At 41.5% G+C, this 20,988-nt stretch overlaps 2 protein-coding genes and 1 long non-coding RNA gene across 4 annotated transcripts; 2 read left to right on the top strand and 1 right to left on the bottom strand.

Annotated features, from left to right (window-relative positions):
• Nucleotides 1-1,407: 1,407 nt before the first annotated feature.
• Nucleotides 1,408-5,243, bottom strand: LOC126040666 (uncharacterized). The gene is made up of 3 exons (XR_007506687.1): nucleotides 5,099-5,243; nucleotides 2,806-2,938; nucleotides 1,408-1,485 (listed from the first exon to the last, which is right to left on the bottom strand). It is a non-coding gene; the product is annotated as an uncharacterized LOC126040666 (long non-coding RNA).
• On the top strand, nucleotides 1,479-6,365 carry LOC126040653 (chymotrypsin-like elastase family member 2A). 2 transcript variants are annotated; one of them, XM_049805420.1, is made up of 5 exons: nucleotides 1,479-2,505; nucleotides 4,362-4,498; nucleotides 5,204-5,349; nucleotides 5,500-5,652; nucleotides 6,214-6,365. In XM_049805420.1, exons 1-5 carry the CDS (start codon nucleotides 2,459-2,461, stop codon nucleotides 6,229-6,231), a joined length of 501 nt encoding a protein of 166 aa, XP_049661377.1. In that variant the 5' UTR covers nucleotides 1,479-2,458; the 3' UTR covers nucleotides 6,232-6,365. The 2 variants fall into 2 exon arrangements, with proteins under 2 accessions (XP_049661377.1, XP_049661368.1); XM_049805411.1 differs by having other exon boundaries at nucleotides 2,449-2,505; nucleotides 3,334-4,498.
• A 2,791-nt stretch (nucleotides 6,366-9,156) lies between these two features.
• On the top strand, nucleotides 9,157-14,292 carry LOC126045128 (atrial natriuretic peptide receptor 1-like). The gene is made up of 7 exons (XM_049815761.1): nucleotides 9,157-9,582; nucleotides 11,130-11,264; nucleotides 11,510-11,684; nucleotides 12,124-12,222; nucleotides 13,035-13,126; nucleotides 13,653-13,790; nucleotides 13,948-14,292. The coding sequence occupies exons 1-7, from the start codon at nucleotides 9,157-9,159 to the stop codon at nucleotides 14,290-14,292; spliced, it is 1,410 nt and encodes a 469-aa protein (XP_049671718.1).
• Nucleotides 14,293-20,988: the final 6,696 nt, after the last annotated feature.

The following is a 20,988-nucleotide window of genomic DNA, read 5'->3' as shown; positions in this document are numbered from 1 at the left end:
TGTTAAGAGAGGAATGAGACTTGAAAGGTGTGGTTATTCAAGAGTTTATCCCAGAAGCTTGTGTAACAGATGTTTCTTTTTCCTTGTAAGCTGTTCAGTTCCCTAAGAGTAATCCATTTGGTGAAAATACTTGAAGATAGACTAAATTCCTTTGATATTTTGATTATTTTTTTTTTTTTTAATTTTACAGGATAATAAAGTATGGTGATTCCCTTCAGAGAGTTAACTAGAAAATTTTAGTGTAACTTCCTTTCTGGTACACATTTTTTAATTTATTGCTTGGGGGGAGGGGGCGGATGTTGATAATTTTGCCTCCACTTCAGTTACAAGGCAGTCAATTGAACTGTAGATATCTAAGTGCTGGTAACAGGTTTTTCAGCCTTTATTATTGTAGAGTGCAAAACCAATTTAATGAAATTGTTTTCTGGATTTACACTTGGAAATGCTGATGTGCAGGTTTCCTAGTCTAAGCAGATTGAGACTTTGTGCATTGATTTGTTTTGGCTATGGGGGGAGATATCCCACTTTCTAGTGATTTAAAGGTCATTTGGTTTTAAAATACCAAAGCTGTTGTTTCTAAATAAATATCTTTCAGTCTAATCTGATCACTAAAGTCTGGTTGGTGGTTTTGGTTTGGTTTTTTTTGTTTGTTTTGGGTTTTTTTTGTCTATGTTCTCTTCCCCCCCCTTGCTCCCCACCCAGTTAAAAGAAGCAGAGCCTTATGTTACATCTGTGGCCAGTATTGACTACAAAAGTGCTTGGATTGAAAGGAAATACAATGTGGAAAATAATACATAAATGGATCTAAGCTGGGAACAGACAATTTGGAAGGCACAATAAGAGGCACAAACATACAGGGTGGTGCTAAACTCCATTTCCCTGGCTCTGTATAACCTTGTTCCATCTTGAGGCATGCAGGCTAAGCTTTAGTTTTAAGAACACAGAAACAAATCCAGGGAGCAATCAATTAGCAGATTTAATGGTCATTCAGCAAGTAATGAATTTGGCACATTTGGTGGTCCCAATGAAAAGCTAGGGATTTAACTTTGATTTTTTTAAATAGGTTACTGTCTAGTTTCAGATGAAAAACTTTCCTCAGAAAAGTAGATTTCAGTGTCTGTTACTTAGCTGCAGACCATTCCACTTGCTAATTGGTCTAGCCCAGTTACTACCCTACAAGGGAATAAACTAAAGGTAGGGAGGCAACGGACTACATTATAAATTGGACACTAAGTACATTGTGTATTGAGAGATTAGCTATTATGCTTTAACAGAACATACCAGAAGTTCCTGCTCTTCCTTACTGAAGTTCCATGAGCTGCTTAGTTTCTGTGAAACATCTGGCATGAAGATGATAAGAGGTTCCAGGGTGCTGTTTCCAAGCCACCATGGTATCAGCTGGAGGCTGAGCCTTTTGATGTTCACTTGCAGAACTGCCAACAGCATGATGCCCACTGAGTCCAAGAAAGACTATTTAGACCAGACCTGGAAAAGATGGATAAGCAATCGTTACATAAAGCAGGAGTGGAACAAAAAAAACCAAAAACAAACCCAAAGCTTTGAGAGTGTTTTACATTAAAAATGTTACAATTCTTATGAGCGTTCCCCCCATACAATAAAAGAACTGTTTCAGAATTCCTTTACAAAGAAGAAAGGGAAAAAGAAAGAACAGAGTTTCTCTTTTTAGTGTGCAGGATAGCAGAAGGTCATATTTGTGAAACTGCAGAAATGCTTAAAAAAAATAAACAAAATTCCATGTTTACGAGCACACCCATAAAACAGGAAAGTTGAAATAGTAACTGAACATCCAAAATTTTTGCTTAATTTTTAGTTGGTATTCAATGAAGATGATAGTGGCATGGAAGTTAACCTGAAAAGCATAGTATGTTGTTTAACTTGTAAATTCAGATATTAAGAAGAAAGCCAACTAATTAATGAAAAAAAAAATTTTAAATCTCGATTCTGCACTCAGTTAATGCTGATTTATGCTTTTGTCAGATAATAAATACAAGATGCCAGAACAGAGTTTGGTTTATTCAATTTGAAATTCAGAATGCAGCTTTCTCAAGTGCTATTGTTTGGGTAGGATAATACATTCTTGAGAAGCAGACAAAACAACAAAGCATTATATATTTCTGCTTTCCACATGTGCGCTCCAGGCGTCTTTCATCCAAATCAGTACCTACTGCTGAATGGAAGCTATGAAAAATCAGGGATTTTGCTGCTTGTTAATACTGACATTAAACAATAGATTTATTTCAGCTTTTTTGAAACCTCTAGTTTGGTCTGTATGTACAATGCAACTCTGGTTACAAAACTGGCATTATGATATTTGTTTCCATACTATTAAGTTTGCTCCCTATGCATGACCTGTCTTATGCAATAGAGAAGTTTGTTTTTTAAATAACCAGTAACAGTTTTTCAGGTGAAGCATAGGCAGATGGAAACATGACAGGGGATGGAAAATTCCAGTAGTAGAAGAAAAAAACCAAAAGAGACACAAGGGTAAGTATTGATATCAACTCAATGATCTTAAATGTCTGGTAATAAATTAGGACAGTTTCTTTTGTGGCAGCAGCTGTGTAGTGGTCTAAATGCCAGCTCTTGCCTGGTTTGTCCTATTAGTGAAAATGGTTTACCGTTTTTCATTAACAAACTCACACCACATTATACTACAGGTCAGCATGCTGATTTGGGGCGTAAAAATGCTAATTTGCAATGCTACAGGAACCTTATTCTCTTCCAGGGATGTGCTACTGATCTAACAATTAAAGGTAAATAGGAAAGAAAATAAATCTGGCTCACCGCACTACACCGGTGTTTCTCCATCATCACAGACAGCTGGTTCTTTCTGTTGCTTGAAACATCTTCCACATCAAAGTGATTACAGTTTGTTTTATTGAAGAAGGATGGCATGCTAAAACACACGCAACTTGATCTAGAAAAGAAGATACAGGTTTTCAGTTAGTACAAAGTGGTAGTTGCCATTCAGTCACAAAACAAACCAGAACAAAATAAAATTTCAAGCAATCATAGAATCATACAATAATTAAAGCTGGGAGGGGGCTTCTGGAGATTGTCTAATGCAACCCCGTTGACATGTCTGAATCTATCACTGCCTGAGTATATCAGACACTGTTGCTGCTGACATACCACCAAGTGTTAGAACAATTCATTTAACATTTTCCTTCTGAAAACACCTTTGTGATGAACTTTCAAGGCACTGGGAAAGCAAACAGCTGCTACAGATAATATGCAACTCAGTTGGAATTTTTTTAACCAAGTTGTTTATATAGCCTGGATCCAAAGTTCATTTAAACTGGTTTTTTTTAGGCACTTGTGCATATAAAAAATTATCCCACAATTGCACAAGTTTTCCATTGTATCAGAATGGCAATGCATTTTAAGTCGCATGTCCCAGAGATAAATGATAACATCTAAAATGGCTTGCAGAACGGAGCCTGCAGCATACAGGAGTCCTCTTTGCTGTGTTGACTGGCAGCTGCAGGTAGGTATCCAATTTCAGCATTAGTTCTAAAGGAAAAATGAATTAAAATCTAACAGCAACTTTCCTTTTTTAGGGAAATCAGATATTCTGCAACAAAGCAGAAAGAGATACAGCATAGGCAGTTAATAAAAAAGTTCTCTCAAAACAGTAACTAAGTTCTGTGCTATTCTGTTCTTATTATAGGGGCTCAATTAGCATAAATGCTCTCAGCCTTTAGCAATTTCAAAGTTATTTTACTTAGCTTGAATACACTGAAATACAGTTAATCCACATCAAATTGTTGCATTGGCTAAGAGTTGTATCTCAGCTGACACATGAGGATTTGGTTAAGCCAACTTGATTTAATTATCTGTCAGAAAAATGAAACCGCTCAAACAGGCTTTACATAACGTTGGTCATTTGACTGATGGCTGATCTTCACTTGTATCACATTAAATCACAGCCCATATTTGTACCTTGAAATGTTGTGTACAAACACAGTCTATATTTAAAAAAAAAACCCAAAACCTCTCTTGCAGACTTTTTTTTAAACCTACTTGTAGGTCCTTGGAGTTAGTCCTAACATATGCTTGGTTTTGGTGAAAAGAACCTGTAAAAGGCAATTTCCAGAAAGCTGCCAGCAGAAAAGTGGACAGTTCCGCAGGGAATAGTCTTCCAGTCCATGGATTTCCCCATTGCTTTGAGGGAGGAGGAATCTTCACTGCTTATGTACTGGCCTCCTTGCTCCCTTGCATTTCTTTTGCATAGGCCAAGTGCTGTATAACTGCTAAGTATTCATGCTAGTGTGCCTTAATCTATTTGCAAATCTTTCCCTTTCTCTTTCCCACTCTCAAATGTGTGCATTTGACCACAGGTATGACATTGCTTTGATCAAACTCACTGAACTCATCACCTTAAGTGACCACATTAAGCTGGCCTGCCTCCATTCTGCACAAAGCATCCTGTTGTCTAACACTGTCTGCTATGTGACAGAATGGGAAAGACTGCAGAGTAAGTACTTGGACATTTGCAAAACTGTGGAACAAAATCTTTCAGTACTGACTTCTCCTTTGAGACTGATTGCAAAAAGGCTGTTGACAGTGCTCAAGATCCCCTCAACCTCAAGGTAGTGAGGTAGTTTATCAGGCCCCACTTCAGTCACACAGTATTTTTCCGTGCCTTTCGAGTTTATTTTGCTTGTAATGGGGCTAGTAATGCACTAGAGGGCCCTGGACTAAGGTTTTAGAAGCTATTGTAACACAAACAGTAACTGTGCGAACTGATGAATTTGCTAATCCTAACATACTCCGCTGAATAGCTGAAAAGACACATAAGGGAATAGTTGTAGAGAGAATAAAATCTCAGAGACTTCAGCAAAAGCGTCAGCTTGGCTCAAGAGGCAATTACTAGAGTGATAAGTAAATTGCAAACTCCTGAACAAAGAGCAGCCCTTTATTCCTCTAACAATGAGACATTTTAAGATGGAACGGAAATGGTTAGTCAGTTAAGACTTTTTTTTTTTTTTTTTTTTTAACATAAATACAAAAGAATGGAGCTAAGAAATGGATTATACAGATTCTCCTTTAATACAGCCCCTGTGGAGTTTCTTACCTGGAAGGATAGTACCCAGGTCCCGGGAAAAACTTAACAATGCAGTTTTGTTCTTTCCTCAGTGCCAGCTGGTACCATGACTCCTTTGTTTCTATTCCCTCCCAGGAAATGGAGCTCTTCCAGATGACCTGCAGCAAGGCCTTTTGCTGGTGGTGGATTATGCAACTTCTTCCAAGCCTAGCTGGTGGAGAAGCACAGTGAAACCCACCATAGCTTGCACCGGTGGGGCTGGAGTCACCTGCAGTTGTAATGTGAGTCCAGAGAACACCGCTTTTAGAGCTTGGTTTCAGACACAAACAGGCCTGATGGGAAGGAAAGCTTAAAAAAAACAAACCAAAACAAAACAAGGAGGAGCTATTCACACTATGATGGCCATTAACTGTATTCCCCCTTCCTCCCAGGGGGACTCTGGTGGCCCAGTGAACTGCCAAAGTGCTGATGGCAGGTGGGAAGTACCTAGTACCATCAGCTTTGGCTCTGCTTTTGACTGCAGCTATTATCACAAGCCTTCTGTCTTCACTTGGGTCCCTGGTTATAACAGCTGGATCGAGCAGGTAAGGTTCTAGGTATTGCTGCTAGAGTCACTTAGCTATTTCTGATGTTCTCTCTGATTGAGATTTCGGCCATCTACTCAGGGAGCTGTATCACTTTTGATCCAAATGCTGCTTTACATACAAGTAACTTCTGTAGACAAGCCCTTACCAGTGCAAAAGCAGTCTCTGCAGCAAAAATAATGTATCCTCCTCTTAAATAATTATCCAAATTATTTTGACTTTTAAATAAATCTCAATATTCAGGAATGCATTCTCCCTTTATACTAGAGCTATCCTTACAGTCATAAAGATTTTACTGGTATAACTTCAGAATTAATTACTCAAATTTGTATTCATCAATAATACTGACTGTTGCAATTGCATCCTAGAAGGCAGCACATGCTGCTCAAGTCTGGAACATCAAGTATTTTTTAATTTAATATGAACTTTAATCTAAAAAGTGACTGTGAAGCAAAAATCTTATTTCAGTTATTTAAATCCTGCATCTTGGATGCAACATATACTATCCACAAATTCCTGGGTCTCACGATCTGATTTTTCACTTGTTTTACGTTTTTGTAGGTTATGGCAACCAACTAATCCAAAGAGAACTGGATGATAGATGCCAAGAAGGAAAACAGTTTGAATAAAGTCATAATCATGACAACTTTGATCTCAAAGAGCTGGTAAATTATGCCTTTAACAACACAAGTACTATACCTAACTGTACCGCAATAAACACTATTTTTCACAAGATGAAAGAAAAACACGTGTCCCTGTCACTTCTTCCCGGGTATTGTCAAGACCAGAGCCCGTATTTAGTGATAATGCTGGAGACCTTTTAGAGCCTTTCCCGTGCCTTGGGCTGGGGCTTGCTACCCTCACCTGGGGGAAGATGTGAGCCTGCTGTGAAGAGGCTGGGCAGTAGGAAGAGTTAGAGAGCCACAGGAACAACTCCGGGCGAGTAGGGGGTGAGAAAGCGAGGCACTGGCAGGGCTGAAGGCAGCAGGCAGGCAGGCAGCTGTCGGGACCCGTAAGTCTGCAAGCGGGACTCACCAGAGCAAGCAGTGGCAATGCCCAGCGGGAAGGCAGCACGGGTGCAAGCAGGTCCATGCAGGTGAGTGTGGGAACGCTGCAAATGCTTTTATAGAGAGGTTTTTAACACCCTGTGACCTTGGGACCTAGCAAGGGGAAGGGTAAAATCCAGCAGTGACTGCCGGCAATACTTCTGCAGACCTATCTCCTTCATGTCCCTGTTGCTCGTTTTTAAGTCATTCAGATGCCAGGTGAAGACCTCTGAACTGTCACTGTCGGCTGACACGCAGAAACAGATGGGGATTTTTTGCAAAGCACAAGCAGAATAATCACCTTTTAGCCTGGTACTAAATTAAAGCCCTATTTATATTTCTTTCATTGTAATAAAAGATAGTCAGTATAAAATCAAGGTGGATTTTTGTTGTGTTTTTCTTCTCCCTCCTGGCACATATTTAGGTATATTCAAGAGTAAAATGACTGATTAAAAACAGAGGACAAGTGACTCAAAGGTAAGCAGTAGATACAGCAAGGAAAATATCGGAAGTTTGTTGTGAGAACATAAGTGCATCTGGGTTCAGAAATAATTTTTTCTAGGCTTGTGATTCCTTTCAGTCAGACATTTTGCAGTTGTTACCTTTGGATTGAAAATAAATAAATAAATATATTTTATTAAACATAAATTGTATTAAATAAATAAGAGAAAACATGGCTGTTTATCATCTTTGGGGGCTGTACTTTTGTTTTCTTCCACTTTACAACCATTGACCACCATTCTGCTGCGAAGAGCTCAGCAGGAACTTGTTTTGCCTAATATCAGCCTCTGCTGAGAAATAGCAGGCTTTACTGGGTTTTTATTTATCTTGTTAGAAATGTAATTTCACCTATCTGAAAGAGCAGAGGATCTGAGGAGGGCTTTTTTCAATCACCTCTGCTAAGCAGAGTAACAGAAAAAAGGGGAAAAAAAAAAAAGGACTGAACTGAATGGACTGAACAGCAACACAGTCCCCTAGTTTGTTCTTCATCCGTGGAAATAAAGGTTACCCAGTCATTCAGGAATTACCAGCTTCATCATAACATCCTGAGTGGTTTTCACGGGTATTATTAATGTAAGATTGTAAAAGATTGATTAATAGTTCTGAAAATGAAAATTGTTAGAGATTACTTTGCTGTATAGAGCAAGGATGTCAGTTATGTGCAGCATGAAAGATAAGGACAGAAAAGGTAATCATGAAGCTCAAACAGTAAAAATTGGATATGCATATGCTTCTGTCAAAACTGAAATCTGATTCATTTTCCTTTTGAAATATTTAGACAATATTGTGGAAACGTCTGAGCTCATTTGAACATATCAACACAAATTATTCATCATCTGCAAATTCCTATTAAGAACAAATTCTAAAAGTTTGATTAAAAAAATTCAACAGTTCCAGTCTGTGATTACTGGAGTAAGTAACCCGTCTTTTTATGGGCTTCCTTAGGATTTGGATAGAAGTACCATAGAGAATAAAATGTACAGCAAATTATTTTATTAGTCTTAATACAGAAAAACTGTATGATTTCATTCACGTGTTTTTGCAGCTCTGGGTGAGTCATGGAAACAGTCTCCTTACTACACCTTTTCTTTTAAAATAAAAGGTCAGGTGGAACAAAATATAATAAAATATGTCTTTCAATAACATTCACCTAATGCGTGTTCCCTGTACTTTGTTTCAAAATGCATGTGAATTGTTAAATATCACTAATAGCTCCAGTTATGTTTTCAGGAGCTGCGAGGAACACCCCAGAGAAACCTTTATTTATTTATTTGTTTGGTTTTTTAGATGTTGTCCCCCCTCCAATGGTGGTGGTAGAAAAACAATTCAAAGGATTTTGACAGCATGCATGGTCTCCCTCTGCAGCCTCCTTGGAGCCATTTCTTTTGATTTGAGCAACAGCTTGGAAATATGGAGAAACACAGGGAAAGCCCTTCAGGAACTTGCCTCCTGTGAAAACCTTTGGGCTGTTCGCCTCATCTATCTCCTGCAGGAAGAAAGGCACAGCTGGCTGTTCCCAGCAGCAGACAAGAGGAATAGATCGTTTCATGCTCAGCTATTGGGGAATTTAAACTCCCTCTGTAAGGCAAGTGAAGCAGAACTGTATTGTGAGAATTGCCAATGCAAGAAGGAGAAAGTCTCCATTTGCAGATTTTACATCCTTGACATGAGACAAAAATTAAATAGCACAGGGGATACTGAAGCCAGGCAGGTGCTATCCAGAGTGATCTCTGAATTGCTGGAGCGTTTCAGTAGTCCCCAGGAAGACCTCAAAACTATGAGATACAATCCTGACTGGGCAGACATAGTAGCTTTTAAACTCATCCTTCAAATCAGAGAAGCCATGCTTAAAGCTCGTTGGATGCCAGCATCTACAAGCTTTCAAACAATATTGCATCAATTTTTTGCCATTCTGAACTATGCTATGTTCTCATCAGAGATTGTACATACATGCTGGATGGATAATGTTAATCTATCACTTCATTTCACCCACTATGAAGGAATCTCTTTTTTCATCCCACTCCTGGGTTTAGATGAATTTGTGTCCATTGAAGCCTTGGTAAAGGGACTGCATTATGCACAGAGCTTCCTACTGCAGAAGGGACAGGAAAAACTCATCAAGAAATCTACAGAAATCCTGTCCACAATGAGCCTTAAGATCAGTCTGTTAGTGATAGCCTGCCTCATTTACCCCATAATCCTGATGTCCTTCAAGCAAATGACAGATTGGATACACAATTATGCCAGGAACCTCAAAAAAAAGACAGAAGACTTGAAAAGGGAGAGGCGGCTAGCTGAGGACCTCTTACACCAGATGTTGCCAAAATCTGTGGCCAAGCAGCTAAGGAAATGCCAAAAAGTTGAGGCAGAAAACTATGATCAGGTTAGCAAATGGAAAGGATGCTGTCACCAAGGATAAAGCATTCACCTAAAAAAGCACCTACCTTGCCACCGTTTTGAGGAACCTGGTTTTGCACCCATAGTTGAGTGTGGATGGAAATCCAAATATTCATGATGGGTTTTGGAAAGAGCTGTGCAACCTGCCATGAAGCACTTAGGCTGATGGGGAAGGAAGAAAAGCTGAAATTTCCAGAAGTGTAGCTTTAGATGTCAAAGATCCTACATTGGCAATTTGTCTTCTTTAGGTTTAAGAGCCTACTCATGAAAGCCAGCCAACATCATGAGATCATGAGTACATAGGAGCAAGAAATTAGTTTCCTCCTTGAAAAATGGGAAGAATCCCCAAAACCCAATATAGGACAAACCCTGTCTGTACTTGTCAGTATGATTCCATAAACATAACTGAAAAGAGAGCATGGGACTTAGAGAAGGATGAGGGGGACAGAGGATCTCGTAGCCTCAAGTGTGTAACTGTAACGAAGCTGGCCCACATAAAAACAAGGGAAGGGTTTGGCCAGGCACCCATTTATTTACAGCTCTGCCTCACAGCATGCATGCTGCTGTCAATGCTGAATTTAGCAGCTGTGCTGCATAGCCCATAGCTAAAATCCTCATGCTACAGTAATTGCAATTCTATTCACTCTTTTTCCGCTGGATGCTCTGTTACTTTCAGCTGTGAAACACAATAATACATGTTTGCATTTAATTTGTAGGTGTCATTATCAAAACAGCAACCTGTAATCGCACAATTAATTACAATTCACAATAGCCATGACATCAAAAGTAGCTGAACCAAGGCAGGGAGTGAAAAGGTGGCTCTTCTGGATTAATTGGTATTACCAAGGATGAATAAAAGAGCAATTTTAGTTTAAACACTCACACAGTTCAGGCAGCACAGAGAAGAAACACTTAATTCTTTGCCAACAGCTATAACTCACATTTCCCTTCCTCAATTCAGTTATTATGGTTTCTGTTGTTCTTTCTTTTATAAATTTGATTTTTTGAAAAAGTTAATTTCTCTGTAAATTACTTAATCATAACAAAGATAAGCATAATTTGAAGAGAAACATAATCCAGTTAGTATTTCCTAATTCAACAAGAGCAGAGACAGCAGTTGAGTTTTTATTTTGCAGTTTGTTCAGATACCTCGTTTTGATCTCTACCACAGTTTAATATCACTTTAAAAGAAAAAATCAGGCCCTGCTTCTGTAAGAAGTCTGTTGATCACTGCTCACAAGATTCAAAGCATTTGACTTTCAGTCTCCCATCTAGCACAAAGTATTCAGAGAAGTGCAGATGATAAACTTCGGAGATAAGCATGATTTTAGCTGTCAGAGTAATAGAGAACAATTCAGAGCCAAAGCTTGCTAATGTAAGATTGTATCTATTCAGTTCTGCAACACTGGTTCTATACTCCGCTTGTGCCTTAGGCTGTTCTGCTCAGAATTTCACAAATCCCCAAACTCTTCAAAGGCTCTGCCATTGTTGCCTGGAGACCTTAGCTTCACACTTTCCTTCTCCCTGTGACAGGTGACCATCTTTTTCTCGGACATTGTGGGGTTCACAAGCATTGCTGCCTCCTGTACTCCCTTGCAAGTTGTTGAGATGCTCAACAATCTGTACATCTGCTTTGACAGCAGGATTGAGTCTTACGATGTTTACAAGGTGAGTACAAACCTGCAGGCAAGGAATCTGGAAGTTGCTGAAATCTTTCTTACTTTGTTCCCTAGTGAATATTAAATACGCCAGGCCAGCCTGCCAAAAGCCATGAAATCCAAGACCTGCCATTGCACAGAGACTACACCGCAGCTTGGCAAGTGGTGGACAGCTGAGATATATTTTATTCTGATCTCCTTTTGAAAGAAAAGCTTGGTGCCTGCCACTGAGTGACACATGCCCCTTCCCATCAGGTGGAAACCATTGGTGATGCGTACATGGTAGTGAGCGGCCTGCCAGAGAGGAATGGCACCAAACATGCTGACGAGATTGCCAAAATGTCTCTGGATCTGGTGGCAGCAGTTCGTCAGGTTGCGATCCCTCATATGCCAACAGGCAGACTGCAGCTGCGGGCTGGGATACACACAGGTACGTGGGCTGAGGTGGAAGCATGAGAAAAAGAGACTATAACACAGTCTAATTGTGTGAAGAGATAAGAATTCTGCGTTTCTGTACAAGCCCTTGTCTCCTTGCAGGACCTCAGATAAGTGTTTCTCCTGCTTCCAGCAGTAACACTGGGGTAAAATGACTTCTGCTTGCATCGGTGTGGAAAAGGCTGTGAAACAATTTAGCATTGGCAAAATGCATCTTCCCGTGATATCAGCACCAATTAGCTTCAGCGAATCAAATCGTGACTTCTCTCCTTAAGTAAATACTGTGCAGCCAGGCCCTAGATGCACTGAGTATTCCCTATTCCCATTGCTCTCTGAGGATCCAGAGTGACTAGCAAAGGTGTCTGCATTTGGCATCTCCCTGCCATTTTTCCACTTGTTTCTTATTGGGGTCTCTCTGCCTTGTATTTTCTCAGGACCCTGTGTAGCTGGAGTTGTGGGGTACAAAATGCCTCGTTATTGCCTTTTTGGGGACACTGTAAACACAGCCTCCCGCATGGAGTCCACCAGCTTGCGTAAGTGACTTGGGCACAAACTGTGTGTTTTATGCACCAGTCAGGCTCACAACTGCACTCTACATGTCTTAAGTACTACAGTGAAAGGGAAACCCCTAACACCCCCCACATTGGTCATGGTCAAATGTGAAATAAGGTTCGTACAGGAGAAGGAGTATTCTCTGTGGCATATACCAGGCTAGAGAACTAATTACCATAGATCTAAAGAACCAGCACATGCATGACCTGCAATCCTCACTATCCCTGTATATCCACTAGTTACCAAATAAGCACGAGAAACTCTTGTGTATTCATGTGGGCAAGTAGAATCACATCCGTTATGCCATTTCTGGAAAGTGATTGGAAATAAGAGGAGAAAGAGGGTGACAAAAGCCAAATAGCTCAAGGTAAGCTGAGTTTAATTTTAAGGACTTTAACACAAAGGCATTAGGTAGAAACACCATAGCTACATAGAAGGGGGCAGTGCATGTTTTCTTGGTCCAGCCTTTTGTACTGCCTTTGCTACCAATACCACGTATTTTTACTGCTGTACAATGCCGTTGTGCATATACCCAGTGCAGCGCTGTGCAGTCGTGTCAGTGCGTCAGTTAACCTGCTTAACTGCTTCTATGTTTTAGCCGACATCTGTGCGCAGTGTCACAGAGTCCTCAACCAATGCTTAAGGCATCTTCCCCTTCCTTGTGCTTCTTCCTCAACCTGACATTTTCCAAAGAAGAGGTGGAAACACTGGGCTGCTAAATGCAGGAGGGCTGGTGTGTGGTCTCTGGGAATAGGGGAATCATTCATTTCCAGTGCTCTCTTCTGAATCCTAGCACAGAAGATCCATATCAGTTCTGCTACATATGATGCCCTTCTCACAGATGATGCATATGAAATTGAACTGAGAGGAGAAATTGAAGTCAAGGTAACAGCTTTTCCGTAACTTTGCAACAGTAAAGGCGTTTAATGAGATCGGAAAGAGATATGATAGATTTGGCCATTGCTCTTCTGTGAATTGCAAGTCAATTTTTAACCACGGCCCCAAGGTTCTTTTGCTAATTCAGTTGGAAGTGGCTATACATTACTCCTAACTGACAAAAAAGTGTTCCTGTGTGATTTGAAATACAGCTGTGTCTGCACCTGCATGGAACCACATGAATATGGGTGTAAGTGTTAGGATTCAGGTACCAAGACATATAGGGTGTAAGGCTGATTTTAAACCCTTAGCAACACTGCCAGTGACCAGCAAAATGTCCTTCTCTGAACGGAAAGAATTATTAGCACCCAAACTGCATATAAATTACAATTCTTTCCCCAAACAGCTGCCACTTATGAGAGAAGGAGAGAGAACAAATGCAGTACAGGTAGCAGCCGTGGCCGTAGTGATTCTCTGCTCTGCTTCATATCCCATGAAAATAGCTGTTTTCTGCTCTCTCCTTTTCTTGTCCCAGGGCAAAGGGAAAATGAAAACCTACTGGCTTCTTGGTAACAAGAACTACAGCGTCCAAAATGACAGCCTGGTGTGTCACTGGAATCCAGCAATCTCCAAGAAAAAGAAGATGGAAAGTAGCCAGGGATCTGTCCAACAAGTAAGGAGGTGAACGTTTAGCAGAGTGAGACTTCTTAGATAATGAGCCATTCACTAAGGGCTAAGACGCGTAGTAGAACTTGCACCTTTGTCCTGCACATAGAAAGCTCTGCTGTGTGCAAATACAATCTCTAATGTGTGTTCCTCTCTGTCAATAGTGTAGTGCAGGCGCTGTGGGAGCAGCACTGGCCGAGCAGAGCCCTGCAATGCCCTGGGATGAGCTGAGCCCTGACAGTCACACTCAAGGGAGTTCCAGACCAGCCTGGACTCCTGAGAGTGCCATCCATGGCACAAGCCAGAAGCAGAGGGATGGATTTCATCAAAGCTCCCACCAGAGCCTGCAGGAGAACGTCACTTCACTGAGCTCACCTGCTTTGGGGGAAGGTGACAAAGGTGCCAGTTTAGAATACAGGGCACAGCTTGGAGACCATGGTATTAAAGCAATACAGAAAAATGAGTTTCTCCCAGGTTTTGTAGATGAGATGTGGCAGGATAAGAAATGACTGGACTGCCCCAGGCACACACATTTCTTTTAAATAACATTCTCTTTTTGTTCTTAGCCATAATTCACATTTTTAACTAGTAAGCTTACTTGGGAACCTAAAACATCAATAGAAATTTAGAAAGGTGTCTCTAAAAAAGGAGAAGTTACAAAAGTGTAGGTGGAGTTCCATCAGGAGCACGAATGGTACATAAAAGATGTACAGCAATGTGATTCCTTTCACTCCAGTAAAGCTATTCTAGATTTATATTTGTAGGTGACACAGAATTTAACCATTGAGGTCCACACATACTGAGGACACTTTCAGAACCTGAGCCAGCTTATTTCAAGCTAGCCTGACATCTCTCCAGTAAACTATTGCTTGCAAGGCATGTATAACTGTAGGTAGTAGGGAGAGGGAGTAGTAACACCCTGATGGAGAAGAGGACAGGTAAATAACTCTTTCTGATCATTGTTTCAGAGATACAAATGAAGTGGGAACAATATTAAATTACTTCTATTAAGTGTCTGCAGCACTTTGTCTTTCCAGCTCTTCTGCACTACACTACTTCTCCATATGTGTATTTTTTCCCTTATCCAAACACCAAGGGGGTTGATGGTGAGACAGAGATGCAGTCTAACTGTATAGAAGACATTAGAAGGACAAGCTATTTCTCCCATCAAATTGTAGTTTGCTTTTCTTTCCTTGTTGGAGGAAAAGACACCTCTGCAGTGATGAGCAGAGCATAGTAAAATCCTCTTCAGAGAAATCAAAGCAAACTGAATTACTTCCTGACACTGACAATTAGTAACTCTACGAGGAGTTCAGTTCATTTGTAAGTGGGCTGCACATATTTGTTGTCATTAACCCTATCCTGCTAGCCACCTTCTTTGAGCAATTCCAGAGTGAGGGAACCATTCTGATGGGAACAGAAGCACAAGTGTGAGGGAGAGGGGGTTTGGCCTGTATCCTCTCCCAGTCAACAGGTTCATGTAGAGCATTACTACTGCATAAGAGAAAGATCTTAGCAGATTAAAGTTCTTTTTGAGGGAGGCAAGGCAGTGCTTAATGGTTGCAGAAGGCAACAAAAATAAAGGTATGTATTTAAGAGGAAGTCCAGCTTGGAAAGCTGCAATTGGTCTTTGTTTTTAGGTTGGTTTTTTTTTCCTGAAATAAAAGTAGCTTTATGAACTTCAAAGCAAGCTGGTTGGGGTATCTCTTTGTCATTCACTTGGCTAGTAAGAACCACTGAAAAACCTCATATAAGTTGTCTCCTTACAGAAGGAAAGCCAAGAGCTGCTCCTTTCAGTCAGCTCAGAGAAAGTCATTGTAGGAATGTATGTCTGTGTGGCCCTATATAAAGCAAGCTTAGCCTGAGGTGATGAGGTTAACTTGCTCTCAAGGGCTGGGGATCTCTGAAGGTCAGCTAAAGAACTCTTCAGTCTTGCAGATAAGTAAGCCAAACCTGGAGGCTGAAATATTCAGGATAAATCTAATATGCATGTTTCTACATGAAAAAGAATGAACCACAGAACTAACTCTATCACTAGTGTCTTATGAATCAAAATCAAGTGTTGTTCTAAAAATACATTCACCAGTTCAAGCAGGAATTATTTCAAGCAAAGTCAGTGCTTCAACTCGTGCAGGATTTTGCTTCAATCATCACAATGGTTGCTCCAGTCTCACAACTTATAAACACCTAAAAAGATATTTTGCCCATCTCAGGCACAACCTCCCTTCCCATCTCCCCACATCTCAGAACTTGTCTACATAGAATATTTACATGGGTGCAAATACAATCTCATTTGTCTTAAAAGATATCTGCAAGCATGTGGTTAAGATTTTCCCATTAAGGTAGCTGGTAAGTTGCTCCAATACTATCACACCAAAGAAAACAAATGTAAATCATATTATAGCAAGCTGCATCACAGAAAGCTATGAGGAATACAAATAAAACGCTTAAACCCCCCACTCCTTAAAGTCAGCCTCTTGAATCCAAGGGGATGATGGTGTGTTGGTTTTTTTAAATGCTTGATCATGCTATTGCTGGAGGTGTGTGGAAGCTGCACAAGCATGCTCACACAGCATTAAACAAATACAAAATTGCATGTACTGAAAAACACATATGTAAATCTGGTTGATGCCCAGTATGGATACTGAAAGGCTGGAATCCTTTCATCTGGCTCCTGTCAGCACTCAGGAAGTGGGATCAAATGTGGAAAAAAAAAAACCAGGAAAAGGGGGACAGAAACAAATGTTGTTGAAAGGCCATGACTTTCAAGACGGTGAAGGAAAATGCCTCAGGTGCACATATCCCCTCACAAGCAGGCATGAAAGGAACACCACTGGGGAGAGGGACAGCTGGGTACCGCAGGGCAGCTCAGAGCCACAGGAGCCCCACACTGTCTCTAATTGTTATGAAAATCCTGGGTCAAGATCAGAGGCAAATTATTTGCATGGAAAATTGAGCCTGTTCTGATCTTCATCTCTTCAGAGGCTTCAGTGTGGATTTTTTAATTTAGAAAATAGAAAGTGGCCCTGTGTCCTTGATGATAGACAGCAATTAGTGTTTATTAATGAAACATGTTTTGGTTCGACTCTGAACAATCCCCCTCCAGAGAGGAAGGAGGAAGTGATGAGCTGCTTCTATGCATATGGCAGATGCTTTGATATGGTGGGTTGGTTTCCAAAGATTTTTGAGTTGCCTATGCCTAACATACAACAAGATTTGGAGTGGATGAAGGCTGAGGCTGTACCAGGTTGGCTGGCCTAACTCTGAGGCTGACTTTTGGTAAGATGAAACATTTTCTGGACTGAAAACCTGGGTCTGGATCAGACTAATACAAAGTCTCAAGTTTACTCTGAGGGGGTAGTGGATTTCAACCTAGTCAAAGGCAGAGATATACCTTGGACTACACAAATCCTGCAGGCATAAAAACAGTTTCCATTTTTGACTTTGACATACAAAGTCAGTTTCTCCATAGCCTTCCCTAAGTATCACTCCAAGGTTACACCTCATTTCCATAAAGATCATACGGATTATTTCAGTCATCCTGCACCAGTCATACTGCTGAGTTACATGGGATTCAGAGTCTGGATAATAAGCTGTCCTGGTCCTCTCAGCAGATCTAGAAACAAGAATCTCTGCTTTCCCCTTCAGCCTGCCTATTCACATCTGAATTCTCACAAGGCCAGAGCAGGGCGGTACAATAATCAGCATTTTCCTAGACTGAACGCCAGGTGTCATTACAGGCCTGCCTGATAAATGGTGCACGGTCCTTTAGGCATCCTCTTGAGCTGCCAAGAGACTGGACTCCAGTCCCAGACACACTTTGTCACAAGCAATGAAAGGAGAAGAAGGGAATGTTATTGAGTTGCCACAGCATTTTCCAGTTGAGATGGAGAAGGACAGAGAAGCTAGAAGGGCAAAATAAGTCTTTTAAGACAAGGCATTAAATGGGAACATGCCCTTGAAACCAGAGAGCAGGTAAAAAGGGAGGTAGATTAATAAAATGAAACAGAAAAGAACACATATTCTGGAGTATTTGTCAGCTTCTAGCTGGTCCTGATTCCCAAACCCACTCCAGCAGTGACTGTTCCCTACTCTTACATATTCCAGGACAGTTGGGATGATCTCTATGGCGCAGAGGCAGAAATGGAAGCCAAAAAATCAAGGCTGAGCACTTGTCTGCTAACAACTTGTTCAATAAGTTACCTCACCTGTGCACTGTTTTTCAGGGTGTTAAGAAGTTTGTTATAGAAGATAAGTATCAAAATGAGAGGGGGGTGGAAAACTGGAAATGAAAATCATTCATTGAAATTAATCGGTTTGACAAAATTCTTGCCAATGACATTTCAAAGATCCTGGATGAGCTGCTAGAGAAAGAGAGCAAAAGTTATCCCAGACTGTGCAGTAGCTGGGGTAATTCAGGTGCTCACCCAGAATGGAGAATTACTGTCCCCCAAGTCCCTTCGGTCCTTCCATTAATGTGCTGGCATACTCCCAGCTCCTGCTGGGATGGTCAGCACATGAAGCCCTACTGCCACTTTTGTTCTCATCCATTAAAGCCCAGCTGGAGCCAGGTACCAGGTGTTTGGCCTTTAGAGTATTCAGTAACACCAGCCACTTTGCACTCACCTTATGCGAGCCACCAGTATTTTAGTCCTCACCCGAATGATGGTAAGCTGGGAAGCTCCCCTGGCTGATAGTCTCACACCCTGCAGAGGCTAGGCCATATACTCAATGACCCTGGCAAACCCCAGGGTAACAACCTCGGGGGCTATTGTTTTTTTCTCATGTGTCTGCTTTCAGTACTGCTCAGAAAAGGCCCCATGGACGAGTCAGCCTGGGATCCAGTTGGATGCCCAAGGGCTTTTTGCCTTTTCCTATTTATCCTTCAGGACTTTGTGCAGTGGAGACTGCAGGGAGTCCATTAGCTGATCAACTGACCTGCAGATACAAGGAGCTGCTTAATTAGCAGGTCTAAAGAAACATAAGTGGGGGGGAGGTGTTACTCCCAAGAGAGCAACATAAAGACAACAGCTGCCTGAAAACATTTTTGTCCTTTCCTATTTAAAGAGTTCTTGAAAGACATGGCTTTTTACTCTCTGCTAATTAAGAACAGCAGTTCAGGCTTGCATTGATCCTTCAGTACAAGAGCTTGCATATTCAAGCTCATGGAAACAGCAAAAAGCAGTAATATAAAAGCCCAGTGATTTTGTGGAGTTTGTGCTCCTTGTCCTCACCTCATGGTAATTCCTCATTCTTCTATAAGTGCTCTTCACTTGCTCTCAAAGCAGGTCACTGCTACACATGCCCTTCAAGGACGGCACAGGCAGATACGAACTGACTTTGCTATGGGATCAGAACCACACTTTATTGACTCCTAGGCCAGTGCTTATCTAGTTAGGCCCAAAAAGAAAGGATGGCGATTAGAGCAGTTGTCCTAGGCAAACCACAGAGGACACTAAGTCCATTCACTATTCTTCTAAATGTCGTATCTGGCTGCAGCCAGTCCAGAAAACAAGTTCTTCCTATTGCAAAGTCCTTGAAATACAGAACAACTCATCCAGATTGGACCAGATCCATACAACTTTGTGATGTGCAGTCACCTGAGTTTCTGCCTCTCTGGAACATTCCTGTTCTCGCTCAGCTCAGTATGAGTCTAACGGTGACAGCAGATTCCCCACTGCACTGCTCAGTATTTCTTACTGACCAAATTTAGGCTGACAGTGGCCTTAGCTGTGGACCCTAAGGACTAGGGATTTTGTTTTTAAACTCTCAAGAACATGCACAAGGCAGGAGAGAGTCAGAGTCTATTTCAGGAAGGTGTTTGTGCCAGTCAGGCTAAAATTAGCCCATTTGTTCCTAAAAAGACCGTGTAGAATGACAAGGATTTGGCAAGAGGCTCTTCAGTCAGGAATGTGACACAGGAAGCGCCTTCAGGGCCGTTGGCAGTGATGTCACCTGGCTGCCCAACGGTGCCGTACTGCACCGTGCTGCGGGGTCCTGGGAAGCTCCAAGAGCGAGCACTGGAACTTGTTCAAGCCACTCTGTATCTGCAGGCGGCTGAGTGCAGAGCAGGGCGTGAGGCAGAAGTGTCGACAGGCTCCACCGCTTAATGCTCCCAGATAAGGGAATCTGTAGCCATGACAGAGAACTGTTATTCTTGCACTATTTGTGATGGGCTCTTCAGTGAAGTATCAGTCTCCTCTTCCTGTCATGCCCCCCTCCTCTTGCTGCTCCAGGAATTCCTGCCTTCTGAACTTTCTGCCTTCCACACATGGCTCACCAACACTTGTGCTTAGCAGCCTCACGCTGGCAGGATCATTAGGGAACAAATCAGTGGGCGCTGGGCCTAGAAGCTCAGCCCGGAGGGACGGGACATTTTGTTGTCTCAATGAAGGTACTTGCTTTGAAGCTAAGTTAAGGCATACCAAATCAAGCTCTCAGACCTGTACAAGTAGGGATCTGTTCTGAGGTTTAAAGTACAGTAGTATAATGATTAGGGATGTGCAAAAAATAGCTCTGGAAAGCCACACAGTGTTACAGTTAGGAGGTATGGAAGCTTTAAATGTAGCCTCTCTCCTCCAGCAGAAACTTTCTGGTCATCAGGCAATTACTGAGTATGTGCAAAAGCCCTCATTGATTCTTGCCTCTCTGATTGCAAAGCAGCACAGACAACAACCTAGTTTCGTAACACCCACGTGAGACAGAGGAGCATCATACGCACACTTCATGCAGGAGGGAAATGCAGAGACAAACGGTTGCTTAGACTGCAGACAAGATCATGAAAGTGATGCACATTTCCAAAGCAATACTTTAATCACTGGCCAATCCTGTCCCCCATACAATTACAGAATAAAAGACCTAAAAGCAGCTAGGTCTTAGTTTAAATCGTCCTGCTCTCAGTGCTTGACACAAGAAAACAAGGGGAAAGAACTACAGAGAGAGAGAAATGTGCTCTAGCAATTTAGAGAGCAGATTATTTACAAAACCAGCAGCAAGACAGCATGAGATCTGTCTGCAAGTCAGGTCTGTCAGGACTTTAATGAAGGCCTCCTGTGCTGTGGGCAAAATGAGACTGACAGGACCCAACCCAAAGGTTTGTCTTGGCTCTGACTTCAGAGATAAGCCCCGCGGCTGTTGGAACCTTGGACCAAAACAAGCCCTCAGCTTTGTAACACACTGAGCAAGACCTCAGAGATAATTTACAT

This window comes from Accipiter gentilis, chromosome 1 (genome assembly GCF_929443795.1).
Source record: "Accipiter gentilis chromosome 1, bAccGen1.1, whole genome shotgun sequence".
NCBI lineage: Eukaryota > Metazoa > Chordata > Aves > Accipitriformes > Accipitridae > Astur > Astur gentilis.
The sequence above is the reverse complement of the archived record's forward strand: the minus strand, read 5'-3'. Positions and strand labels throughout refer to the sequence as shown.

What these genes read in the sequence shown, in the direction of transcription:
- LOC126045128 (XM_049815761.1), top strand. Translation starts at nt 9,157, where the DNA reads ATGGATAATGTTAATCTATCACTTCATTTCACCCACTATGAAGGAATC. An exon ending in AGGCAGAAAACTATGATCAG is followed by an intron (nt 9,583 to 11,129) that starts GTTAGCAAATGG and finishes TCCCTGTGACAG; the next exon opens with GTGACCATCTTTTTCTCGGA. An exon ending in GCCAGGGATCTGTCCAACAA is followed by an intron (nt 13,791 to 13,947) that starts GTAAGGAGGTGA and finishes CTCTGTCAATAG; the next exon opens with TGTAGTGCAGGCGCTGTGGG.
- LOC126040653 (XM_049805411.1), top strand. Translation starts at nt 4,285, where the DNA reads ATGCTAGTGTGCCTTAATCTATTTGCAAATCTTTCCCTTTCTCTTTCC. An exon ending in AGAATGGGAAAGACTGCAGA is followed by an intron (nt 4,499 to 5,203) that starts GTAAGTACTTGG and finishes ATTCCCTCCCAG; the next exon opens with GAAATGGAGCTCTTCCAGAT. An exon ending in GAGTCACCTGCAGTTGTAAT is followed by an intron (nt 5,350 to 5,499) that starts GTGAGTCCAGAG and finishes CCTTCCTCCCAG; the next exon opens with GGGGACTCTGGTGGCCCAGT.